The sequence below is a fragment of the Thamnophis elegans genome, chromosome 7 (assembly GCF_009769535.1).
Source record: "Thamnophis elegans isolate rThaEle1 chromosome 7, rThaEle1.pri, whole genome shotgun sequence".
Taxonomy (NCBI): domain Eukaryota; kingdom Metazoa; phylum Chordata; class Lepidosauria; order Squamata; family Colubridae; genus Thamnophis; species Thamnophis elegans.
Window position 1 is genome coordinate 16,382,565 of NC_045547.1, and position 13,199 is coordinate 16,395,763.

General features: G+C 35.0%; 1 protein-coding gene across 5 annotated transcripts in view; it reads right to left on the minus strand.

Annotated features, from left to right (window-relative positions):
• The window catches only part of LOC116511140 (ELKS/Rab6-interacting/CAST family member 1), a 158,348-nt gene that overhangs the window by 103,750 nt on the left and 41,399 nt on the right, over positions 1-13,199 (minus strand). For all 5 annotated transcript variants that reach the window (XM_032220979.1, XM_032220981.1, XM_032220980.1 and 2 more), the window contains 3 exons: positions 12,099-12,239; positions 10,212-10,352; positions 8,278-8,471 (listed from right to left, as the gene is read on the minus strand). In XM_032220979.1, the coding sequence (XP_032076870.1) occupies positions 8,278-8,471; positions 10,212-10,352; positions 12,099-12,239 (476 nt within the window). The remainder of the gene's footprint in view (positions 1-8,277; positions 8,472-10,211; positions 10,353-12,098; positions 12,240-13,199) is intronic.

Genomic DNA, 13,199 nt, shown 5'->3' on the forward strand with positions numbered 1-13,199 from the left:
AGAGAGGGGGCCAGAGTCGTATGCCAGTTATCAGCTGCCTTCAGAGTCAGACATCAGTGAGGCAGATGAATAGCTGGAGTCTGTTCCCAGTGTGCACATGTGCAGAGTTGCCAGACGAAGGGAACATCTAAAAGAACAGGGGTCGATTTGGGAGTAAGGACTTGGGAGTAAGGTGGACGATGAATGGCCCCTCCCAGGGGAAATAAAAGAGGAGCGAAGGGGGAGTGGAGTTTGCAGGAGACAATTAGTGCGCTTAATTGGTTCGTGCCAAGTTTTGCAGATATCGGCCTGTCATCTCTCCAAGCCAGATAAGGTCTGTGACTGTAAATCCTCCCTCAAAAGACTTTGCTAGATGTGAATGAGGAGAATTCACAGTAACTTAATAAAATGGTTTTTTTTTGTTGGGACAAGGAGTTTGCTTCATTCTCTTGGGAAGCCTAGGTCAGAACAATAGGACAGATAAAAAGCCTTCGTTTTTGTTAAGATCAAAGCAATAAAGACATCCCTGCAAGAGTGAAACAGAATTCTGCTCAACTTCCTGCTTGTGTCCCCGTATCAAAAAAAAAATGAACCTATGACAATATCTACTTTGTAATATGGTTGACATATTAAAATCCATCTCCCATTTCTTTTCAGCTATCCCCAAGACTAAAATTTAAATGTTACAAAGCTACCATGCTTTGGACAAATATTAATGTGGCACTATTAAGATGAAAACTTGGCAAGTCGAACAGGAGTTCTCTTTCTCAGCTTTTGCCACAAGTCCTTGTCATTTTCTTATGTTGCTGTTCTTCCCCCCCCCCCCCCATTGCATTTATAAGACCTGGTATCTAATGCCAATAAAAACAATGTTTGTTCCTTTAAAAGTCACAAAACTATAACTAGCCTGTTGTATGTGTGCCAGGAAGAAGTCCCAAATGGGTTTTTAGAGAAGATTGGGTTGGGTGGATTTTATTTCCAGAAACCAGGAAACTCAAATCTTAAAAACAAATTTCATATACAGATAACTATACAGGAAAGAAAAAGGAAGTAGAATTGAATATGGTCAGACATGGATAGGTTACAATTTTGCACCTAATCCTTAAAGAGGATTGTAATAAAATTCAAAGGTACAGACATCTAGAAGCATTTCCACTTCTATCATTCTTAAAATTTCGTATGTGAAGGAAGTCACTGAACTATATTAATATTACAGCACTGGAAAACAAAAAGATTGTAAAACTATCTATAATTCTGCATGATGGGACATGTAAAATGAGATCCTGATTTACAAGGTTTAAAATCTAAACTTCTGGATATAAAACTCTTAATTTTGTCTGTTTACCAAAGTAAATTGAATGACTGTTTACCCTTACTTTTTTTTTCTTACACTGAGGTTTTTCCTTGGACAGTTATTTTAAGAATGTGGTTACTTTAAAAATATTATAAATATTTCATTTATTTATTAAGATTTATATAGTAGCAAAGCTATGAAAGCTAATTCTGATTTTAGAAATCCAAGAATGAAACACACTTGGAACACGAAATAATAATGGTTTTAATAAAGTGCTACCGAAGGCAAAGTATAATTGTAATCAATTGTTTAAGATTAAAGATAAAATGAAAAGTATTAGTAAGAAGCATCAAGCAGTACGAGAAGTAGAATACAGCTAATGCAGTTCTTTCCAATGAGAATCTACTTCTTTCAATACCAGGAAAAATAGTATATTTAATAGAAAAAAGAAATCTCCCATGTCCCAATACTTTGGCACTTAATTATCCTATTTATAAATAGAGAATCATCTATAGAACCATTTAGCAAGACATAAGTTGTAAGTCAAGGATTATCTGCATAGTAAATAAATGTATGAATATCAGACCATTTCTGATTCCATGATTCATTTTTTTTCACAGTAGTATCACAGGAAGGCAAAAAGGCTTTTTATTCTAAATGAAATTTACTTTTAAAAGTTATTTATTTTATCTTTGCAAAATAATTACATATAAATAATCAGCTGAACTCTTCCTTCCAGAGATAAGACTATCATGTTTTTTTTTAAATGCAGAACCTTTACAATATGCACTACATACCAAACAATTCCCTAGGAACTATATTTCAGTGGAAACCTCTGGCACATGCCTTTAAACAAATATATGTTCAGTATTGTTCACATTTAGCTAGTGAAATGTGATTAGGTCTCTTTCCTGCTAGCTTCTTATCCAGTCAGAAATTAGGAAAATTAAGGTGCTGTTTTGTTTGGATTAAAAAAAATTCTCCTTTGCTGCCTTTTACTTTAAAGTATTTTAGATCTGACTTAAAAGAAATCTACATAGCAGAAGACTGGGATTTGCCAGCCTTATTTTACCATAATCTTCCATATGGCATTAATAAAGCTACATGCTAAATGTTTGGAACTTCTATGGCACACACAGGCTCTTGAAATTACCACAACAGTATTTTTAAATTTTCTCCCACTATATGTGATGAAAACAGGGAGTTTTACTGTTAGTTTTGCTTCCCAACTTTATCCTCTCCCATATATGAGTAAGTGGAGTTAATACCAAGAGGGAGGCTGATCGATAGCTCAACACAGGCTTTTATTGTAAGCCTGCTTATACAAATATTTTTACAATTTTAATAATACGCTTTCAATCATTCTTGAAACCTGCAAAGAGGAAACATGTGAGTGGCATCATATTCAGTAGTCTCTATTCTTGAGGGTCATTTTGCAAACATCCATCATTACCCACATGTGCTTTCCAACTGATTGAGTAGTTATGATTAACTGCATAAAAGCATTTCTCTTCTTGTATCCACATGCTTTTTCTAAGATGGAGACTCAGAAAATATTTATTAAACTGTGGTATTACACTTATAGAGCTATTAACCAACATTCCTTTCAGATAGAAGATCACACCAAATATTTGAGCAAATAAAAATCACAACTCTTTTTTAAAGTAAACCAAATAATTTTTTCAAAGACCTGATACCACAATCCATAGCAAACTATAAGCCTCGGAGATGAGGGTGGGTTTGTTACAATGTTTGCAGCATGGCAGCTGTTGAAACGAGGAATGAAATTGTACAAGTTACAGAACCAAAAGCTAATAATAAACAATTGATAATAAGCAATCCAACTGAATAATAAAGCTGCAATGACTGGCAAATGGTTTTGTTATTGGCCTCTCTTCTCCATGATCAGAAAGGAAGAAAAATAAATATGAGTGAGATAAAAACTATGTCAGCGAGATGATGAGGGAAGAAGCTAATCCTTAATGTATTATCTTGTTCCACCCTCTCCTCCTTAACACAGTAATAGGTACACTGCCAATACATGAATAAAGCACATTTTTTTCTCTGTTATGCAGAAAACCATCAGTTTAAGGTTTTTTAAAAAAAGAAAAAAGAGCTGCAGTGCTTCATCACAAATTTCAGACATGCCAGTCTAATAAAATCTTTAAATGAACATACTGACCTTGAAGTGAGGCTGAAGCAAGCAGCAAGTCCAGGGTAGGGAATGAGAAAGAGAAAGTCAGAGAAAGATTTAATGAGATACACACTCCAAACTTGACACATCAAGAAGAGTGACGGAAAAGCAGCATAGCATCAGAAAACAGAGCCAGAAAGCAAGGTAAGACATTTTCAGTCAAATCTCAATATTTCAGAAAGTTTCTCAATTAACGAAAGAGCTTTCTAATTAGATTGCATATTTTCATACATAACATGTAATTCAAGAGTCACCTTCAGCGAGATAGGCAGTGTATAATTTAACAAAAAAAAATTACCTAGGACAATTAATCAGTGGAACAACTTGCCTCCAGAAGTTTTAAATGCTCCAACCCTGGAAGTTTTTAAGGACAGATTAGATAACTATTTGTCTGAAGTGGTGTAGGGTTTCCTGTCTAAGCAGGGGGTTGGACTAGAAGACCTCCAAGGTCCCTTCCAACTCGGTTATTCTATTCTATTTTAAATAAATAAAAACTATTTCAGGGCTCACCACCCAATAGTAACACTGAAAGAATTCTCAGTACACTGTGTGGATCAGTGAAAAGTTAAGATTTTACTGTTGAGGAAATGTTCTTATCTTAGACATCTTAGTGGGAAAGTTAAAATCCTGACAATACCAAGTTTCTTTTGGCTGCTCCTCAGTCAAGTCTAGTATTTATTTGAAAAGATTATCTCAAAGAGGAAGCCAAATTTAATACGAGGACAGAGATTAGGTGAAACTGAGCTTTCGTATGTTGCTCATGAAGCTTCAGGGGAACCTAGAATATTTAATGAGTAACAATCTTAAGTAATATATGAATATTAGACTTCAGAAGAAATACTGTATTTCATGTTATTCTCAAGTTTTTCTTCTTCAAGCATCTAGCAATTCTGGATTCTTTATAGTGTCCAGATGATATACCTCTTCCAAGCTTGAAAAATATGTAACTTGTATCCAGTTTTTTATTACTGTATATAATAATAATGAAAGGTAGAAGCTATTAAATTTATCTTTACACAAAGCTAAATTAAAACTGTAAATTAGGATATTTTATCATTTCAACTAAACAATTCAAAATGCACATATCTTAGTTCATTTATTTTCAAAACGGTAATTTTGAATGTTTGTTTTGCTCATTTGGTATTAATCCATGGATTTAAGAATAAAGCACAACCTCCTGAAAACATGAAAAAAAGCCATGATTGACTGCTTTTAATTTGTTCAATGGATTCTGCTAAGGCACCACAAAGGTTATTTTGAATAAATTATATACTCTTTTTCATTTCTTTTGGGTGAACTATCACAGTTGTGTACAATGATATGCCTCATATTTTTTTGTGGATTTAGAGAAGCTGTATATTAGTATCACTTTAATTCTAGTAGAACAGAAAAATACCATGTTATTCCAGCTTTGACTCAAGTTGACCTGCATGGGTCAAGTTTCTTTTACTTAAACCTTGTCAACTGAAGATTATTACTGGACTGACAATCTTTTGGCCTCTATGCTGGGAAAGCTGCTCTCGTATCACCAATTCTTCCCTGAAGTATTGTTGTAATCAGCATGGGAAATCAGTTTAGTTGGGATACTTAGGTTTTAATCTTTTTTCACCCGATCTAAGCAAGAAGAATTTAAAAACAGAGATATCAGTCAATGTTTCCTTTTTATGTATCACTTACTTGCTTATAATAAAAGAGCTCATAATATAAATGTATATATCTACTTTCTAAGTCCATTCCTTTAAAACTGTGAAAAGTCAAATTTATTCTTTGCCAAGAAATGGCACTAGGTTAAATTACATAGCAAAACAGCTGACAATCTATTTGATAAATCATTCGCCCCCGATGACAAAAAGGCTGCAACAACCAGGAATTTTATGTTTGTAGTTTCAACATTAAATGTGGACTTTATATTTTTACAATCTAATATATGCTATAATAGTGTGTGTGCATATATATTCCAAAGTACTGCATCATAAGTGGTATGTATTATGTATAACTCTGAAATTTTCATATTGTACAAGGGGGTTCTCAGATTCTGTGTTATCACAACCCCTGAAATGACAAATGAATTTATGAGCTAGACAACAAATGTATCACTTTGATAATGACCTGCCCCCCCCCCAGGTCAAACACAACCCTGATTTGGCCCTCAATGAAATTGAGTTTGACACCCCTGATTTAATGGAAAGCTTGCTAACTTTTTTGTATTTCCTGAAAACTATGTTTCATTTTCAAGACATCCATTTCTCATTTTCGGTGCCTTATTTATTTTTATCTTTATTTGTTTTTTATAGTAAGAAAGCCCTCCCTTGATTCAAACAAATAGGATACTGCAAATGTTCTATGCTTCACTATGCTCTTACAATAGTTTCCTCAATTGTACTTATTTATACATGGATTGAAAATTAATGGGAAAACGCTATTAGGAATTTTATTCACAGCAATACTATAAATTTATAGCAATATTACAAATGAATAAGGGGTGAGATTTAAAAATATAAATCACTCTGAAGACCTTGTAATTTTATGCCATCAGAGTATAATAAAAATTGTATTGTTAAGATGCAATAAATATAGACAAAATAATTACCCAAGAGACCCAAGAAAAACTGTAGTCGATGAGTACACCTCACAGAAAAGAAACAATTAGTCTTGAACAAAATTCTGTATCCTACAAACTTCCATACAACCCTTCCTTACATACAGGCTGTCATGCAGGGGCAGACACTGGTAGGAAGATAGACTGCATGCCATATGCTTATTGGGAAAAGGCATTGCCAAAGGAACCATACAATAAATCAACCCGAGAGCCAGAGAAAGAGAGCAAGAAAAATGCAACATAAATATCAATGAAAAATGATTATGGAAAAGCAAGTTGAGAGCAAGGTGGTTTTATTTATTTATTTTTGTTTCATTAGGCAAAAATGCTACAAAATAAATAATAATAAATTAATATTTTTAAAGTTGACTGCAACAGATATATCAGAGATAATCGCATTGATTTTCTATTATTTATGGGAAACAGCTATGGGAAAATTCTTTTTCCCCTCACTTGCGAAGTGCCTTCCAAGATAACAGGTGAAGAAAAGCCCCTGCATCTTAAAACTATCTGACTCTAAGCAGGATAAGTACCATCCAAAGACCAAGCTGAGCTGATAATCCAATCCTGAGAATTTGCTGTGCTCAGTTATTAGTATGCTCTTAATAAAATGCTTACTTTGCACTTCCCTACCAAACTCAACATGAGAATTGTAAATGCTAAATGTACAGCTTTTCCCTATAACATACTTGCCTTCTGTTGTCTAGGGCTAGGGTAAGATTTAGATTTCTGGATCAATCTGTTGTCATATTGAAATATTATATCAAACTAGCCGATAACCTGGTGTTGCCCAGGTATTTATTTATAGGGGGAAAATGTCCGGATCAAATGTAATTTCTAATATTGGATTTTCCCCCTTACCAGAGGGAGCCCCCTTGTGGAGTACTGTGAAGCCGTTACCAGGGCAACTTCACTGCGCTGTAGAGTAGAAGTCATTTTAAGGCAGTACAGTAGAAGCCATTTTAAGGCACAAAAGGCTGTATCTTTACAGAACACACACCCAGAGGGGTTTTAGGGGTGTCTGACCCCTACAGTATTTGTTTCCAGCGAGTAAGTCATCTGTGTACCAAGTTTTATATATATATATATATATATGAGAAAGATAAGATGGAAGAATAATACAGAAGATAAGAAATAGCAATTCCATGAAGCTATTTCATTTCAAGGATTAAGTGGAAATTTCCTTAAGACATGACTTTGATCCACATAATTTTACTGGCTTGTGGCCAGTATTTATAGGATTTATATCCTGTTTTTCTGCATATATGGTTCCTGAAGATATCAATAATTAAAATATAAAACAATCAATTAAATTCCTATAAAAGTGATTAAATCATTACTAAACTGGCTCAAACATGAAAGTTTTGGTTAAAGAGGGAGGTCGTAGAGGGCTGGAGATTGAGGGCAGATCTCTGTACATTTTACAGTTTGGACACAGTAGGAAAAGGCTCTTTCCCCATGTACCTGGCAAACAAAGTATATAAAACACTTCTGCCGCTAACCGTAATGTCCAGAAAGATTCATATGGAGGTAGATGGTTTCTTAGATAGTAGTCAAGTTGTAAAACCAACCAAATCTTAAACTGTGCCCACAAGTAAAATATATTACCAAATCCATATTACCGTATTTTTCGGAGTATAAGCCGCACTGGAGTATAAGCCGCACCAAGGTTTTGAAGAGGCAAATTAAAAAAAAAGTAGGTAGCTAGAGAGAGAGAGAAATACACTAGGTAGGTAGGGAGAGAAAGTAGCTAGGAAGATAAAGGGATGGAGAGAGAGAGAGAGAGAGAACTAGAGAGATAGAGAGAGAGAAATACAGTAGGTTTTCCCGGGCCCCCAGGAACTCTCTGAAAGCCTCCATAAGGGTATGCACAGCCATTTTGGTGAAGTGGGCGGGGCTTTGGGAGGAAAAAAATGCTGTATTCGATGTATAAGATGCACCAGATTTCCAGCCTCTTTTTTGAGGAAAAAAGGGGCGTCTTATACCCTGAAAAATACGGTAAGTAAATTAAGGAAGTCTCTAGTAAAAAAAAAAAGGATGCAGTTTATTTCAACCCAAAATTTCAATTTATCTTTCAGAATAGTCAAAAAATGGCAGACTTCTCAACTATTAAGAAAACATTGTTTTAAGTGTGTACCCGCCCGCAGCGTTTTAAAAAAAGCTCAATAAATCTGAACCATTCCTTCCCCACTCTTTTAACACCCTTCTCACCTTTCCAGTTCAGCTATCTTCTTATCTTTATCGTTCTTCTCATTTTCCATCTCTTTTAGGATTTCCAGCAGGCGATCAACTTCAGCTTGAGCCTTGGTAGACTCTTCTCGATACTGGGCCACCTCTTTTTCGAACTGCTGAAATCTATCATTCATCTCTGGATTGGCCCTGGCCTCAATGGTTGCTTCATAAGCCTTTTGAGAAAAAAACGTTCTAAGAGTTATTTCGCGCATCCATGCTATAAAATATTCTATTCTGAAAGAAAAAGAATAATGTTAAGGAGAGCCATTGCATACAAAATGGAGCCCAGTTCTTCTTACAGTACGAAGATACATTAATTCTTGAACAATGAAAACTGTACTCCTATCTCATATATTATTCACATAAAATGAGATCTTTATTATAGTTGTAAGGTAAAGGTTCCCCTCACACATATGTGCTAGTTGTTCCCGAATTTAGGAGGCGGTGCTCATCTCCATTTCAAAGCCAAAGACCCAGCGCTGGCCGAAGACTTCTCTGTGGTCATGTGGCCGGCATGACTAACTGCCGAAGGCGCACGCAACACTGTTACCTTCCCACCAAAGGTGGTCCCTATTTTTCTACTTGCATTTTTACATGCTTTCGAACTGCTAGGTTGGTAGAAGCTGGGACAAGTACCGTTTCCCCAAAAATAAGATCTCCGCGGATAATAAGCCCAATTGGGCTTTTGAGCGCATGCGCTAAAATACACCCTCCCCGAAAATATTGCAACACATCAGCAACCATAAGGTGACCATGCTCGCTGCCTCCTGCACCTCAAAAATAATAAGACCTCCCCCAAAATAAGACCAAGTGCTTATTTTGAGGGTCAAAAGAAAATAAGACCCTGTTTTATTTTTGGAGAAACAGGGTAACGGGAGCTCATGTGGTGCTGAGGATTCGAACCGCTGACCTTTCTGATTGACAAGCTCAGAGTCTTAGTCACTGAGCCACAAGTATTCTTTAGATTTGTTAATGTATGAGTGTCCAATACGAGCCATATTTTTATATTGAATATTTTTACCTATCCTAGAAGCAACAGTATTTTTAAAAATAATAATTACTATAAATTATACTACAATATTTTAAAATTTTCTATGGGAGCGTCTTTTACATTTTTGTTTTTTTCCAGCTGCTGCCAGTTTTTGCTTTTGTTTGATTATCTTAAGAGACTCAGATTTTAGTCTAGACAACTTCACCCTAATACTTTATGGGTGTCCTGGGAATCCCAATAAACTCTGCATGGCCATGTGACAACTACAACCAATGGATGAAACACATCTGACCACAAACATTCCCCAAGAGGCTACTGTCTTTAAGATTGACTTAAAATTTTACTGGCTGGCTAGAGTCAAAAATACTATTGACGGTTAGTTAGTTAGTATAAGACAGGTGTCCATCTCCCCTTCCAGCTAAGGTACATTTTTTGGCTAATTTCTGGTTATGGAAGTCTGTGGTTGTGGACAGAATTGGACTATTTCCCTTCTTTTTTAAAATACAGTGATTTCCCAAACCCAAAAAAAGGCCACTATTCCAGATTGGAAGTGTTTCCATAAAAATTTTCAGTAGCTTCCCCTAGTTCATAATATGAGTTTTCTTAAGTCTCTGATTTGCAGACTTTCAATTATCAACACCTCTTTCAACACTCATTCAACATATAGGTATGTTCAACTGATTTATTTCTACTTTATTAGTACTTAGTTAATAACTTTTTGAATTCTTATGTGTGCTACAAAGCAGCAGGTTATCTGATTTTGAATATCATATGAAAATGGGCATGAACTTCTTTCCCAACAGAAGTGTGGTAATAATTTTACAGCTTATTCTGCATAACAATGAACTCAATGATACAATGAAATAAAGTTGAAGTCATCATTACAATTTCATTTATGACGAGACATGTATATAACATTTACCTTTTTCAGCTGAGATTCAAATTTCAGGCATTCTTCTTTCTTTTGCTCCAAAGCAATGTCTAATGTTTTCAGTCTAGAGTCTTTTTTCAAGCCTGCTGATGCTAATGAAGAGGCGTGTTCCTTCAAATCCAGGAGTGTAGTCTACAAGACAATAAATGTGTCAACAGATATTGCTCTCATTCTCAAATATTGTGTTCTTTCATAGGCTTGAATACCATACTGCAATAATGGATTATTCAATTCAATTCAACTCTATATTCCTTTCCATATATACTGTACTATTTTTAGAGTCAAAATTGAAGTGTTTTTAGTTACAAGACAGTTACTAATGTTTAAAACTCATTTAAGGGCCATATGATTTAAAAATAGCTATCATACTATTTTCAGTGTGATAACTATCATCATATTTTAACGGCTCCATAATTCTTTGCGGGGTGGAGTCTGAACAACTGAATGGAGCTAGCACAGTGTTTACTGGCTGGATGACCTTCCTGTTGCCAATGAGGAGTTTTGTTCAGCAGATATATTCTCACTGTGCCCGGAGAGAGAAATATCTGCCTCTACCTAGGATTGAACTCACAGCCTCCTGATTATGAGGCAAGAGCTCCACCTCTAGGCCACCGCACCACTTCTTTTTCAGTGTGATAGCTATCTATTTGTTTAAATAAGCGATAGGAGTTTGGGAGGAACTTTCATGACTAATAAACATATTAAATGCATTGAAGTTTTAATATGCTGAAATCCAAAAAATAGTTTGAGAAATTGTTCCTTTTTACAACATAAAGGTTTGTTTCATCTAGTAGAATGCATAAAGGTGTATAAAATGGGAAACATAATTAGTTTTGATTTTAGAACAATAAAACTTCTCCCAAAACATTCTAAATGGATTATTTTCCAGTGAAATATATATAGAAGCAATTCAACCATTTCAACAGAATAAAAAAAATATGTTTCATGTATTCTGGCTATAGAAAACCACAGATTTTGGAATAAGTCTTTCCTTTCCTAATTTTTCACCCAAGGTTCACAAATATCAGTGTCTGTCATCCATTCTGCAGAAAAAAATTAACCAAGTAATAACTTTATTTTAAAAATCCCAATAAGAACCAACTGCAAGCAGTAGCTCTTTCAGTCTCACAAGCTAAAGCCCAGCAAAAAACAATTGGTCTGCTGGTCTTGGCACATTTGTGTTCTCCTTTGGGTTTCTGTGGGCTGCTGCATTCTTTCATGCATATCATTAATGTTAAATAAGGAAAAGACAAAACAAACCAATGCCTCAAGCTTTTACATCCATTTATTTCCATCAATTTACAACTCATTAGCAAGTTAAACTATACTAACTTAAGTATTGTAATAATAGTGGTCCTTGCATTTACAACTTGCAACTCAGGAGCTTTTGTAATAACTCAGTTGTGGAGCCCTGATTGTCTCTAACAATAGTGCAAAATACACAATGGCTCTTCAGGCTTAAGGCATAGACTTAAGCAACTGTTGTTCTGTTATAGCTTATGGATGTTCGCAGCTATCACATAAGCTTAGATGGATTTTCTTTTTTAAAAAGAAAGATCACAAGGCATAGGCAACACATCCTGAAAGTGATCTCACATGAAACACTGAAAATACCATCTGAAATCTTGGTCCAAGAACCGAAGAAAACAGCATGATTTGTTTGGAACTCAAAGCAACTTTTAGAACATGCACGTTTCACTCTGAGCGTGTAACAACTGGTCTGAGTGTTTTGCCAGCAAAAACGGGCTCCTGAACTCCGTTTTCGGCTGCAACGGCCTCCTGCAACCCTCTGCCAATGAAAACGGACCTCAGGAGCCTATTCCAATCCCATTTTAATGTTGCAATTCCAAAATGTATATATGCATCTTTAATATTAACCTCCTTTTCTGTAAGATCTGCTTGCAAGATGCTGACTTTCTCTTTAAGGTCTTTTATATCCTTTTTATGGCTGTCAATCTCCTCTTGTTTTTCTCGCTCATCTCTGTCACGCTGCTCCTTGAGTCGCTCAATAGTACGCTCCTGGCAAAAACAGAATATTATTGCATAGAAACGTAATCTTTTGAATGTACATAAACATGGTTGATTTCAGAGTTCCTGTCTCACTCAGAATACAAGCTTTGCTAAATTCAATTTACTGGATTTTAAAGGATATAGAGAAATTTGATTTTAAATAAATGCTTGTAATCATTTTATTTTGAAAACATTAAATGGTCAACATTTGAAATAAATGAATTTATTAAATAAACTTCCAAGGATTTTTATTTCCAGAAACTAAGAATTGAGACAGCACTCGTTGTTTCTGAAAAAGGCATTACTAACATTAACAAAAATGACAAAGAATGCAACATAATGCTATAAATTGCTAAGAAAGAGGCTTCACAATGGAGGCATCAGGCTTTGCTATATATGAGAACCATTAAAACAAGCAATTGCAGAAAGATAACAGTTCTAGTTTTTTTTTAAAACATTGAAAAACATCACTGACTACTTTGAAACAGCCTTTTACAAATTTATAAATTCACTAATTACCTGCAATTCTTTCCGCAAGGTAAAGGGAAAGCAAAAGAAGTTAGCATTCAATTTGTGGTATAGGTGGCTGAGTCCTAATATAAAATACTTACCATTTCTTTACAGAAAAATCTATATACTACAAAAACTTTCATGTCTCTGCTTATTGACTGGGCAAAATCAGGGTAAAACCTTTTGAACCAAGGCACCTCAAATGGGCTAATTTAGAGAATGTGTCCAATATCTGGGACCCATGACTCCAGTAGAATTAAAATTTGGCAAATGTTATAAAACATTTATGTCATAAAATGATCATAAGTAATTTTCAACAAAATATCATAAACATTTTCTGTGGTCAAGACGGGCAACTTGCAAAGCACGTACATATCTGAATGTCTCCTTGAATTTTTAAGAACTTTTCTAGTGAATGCAATACATTAGAAACTGCCATGGTTTATGATATTGAAGAAT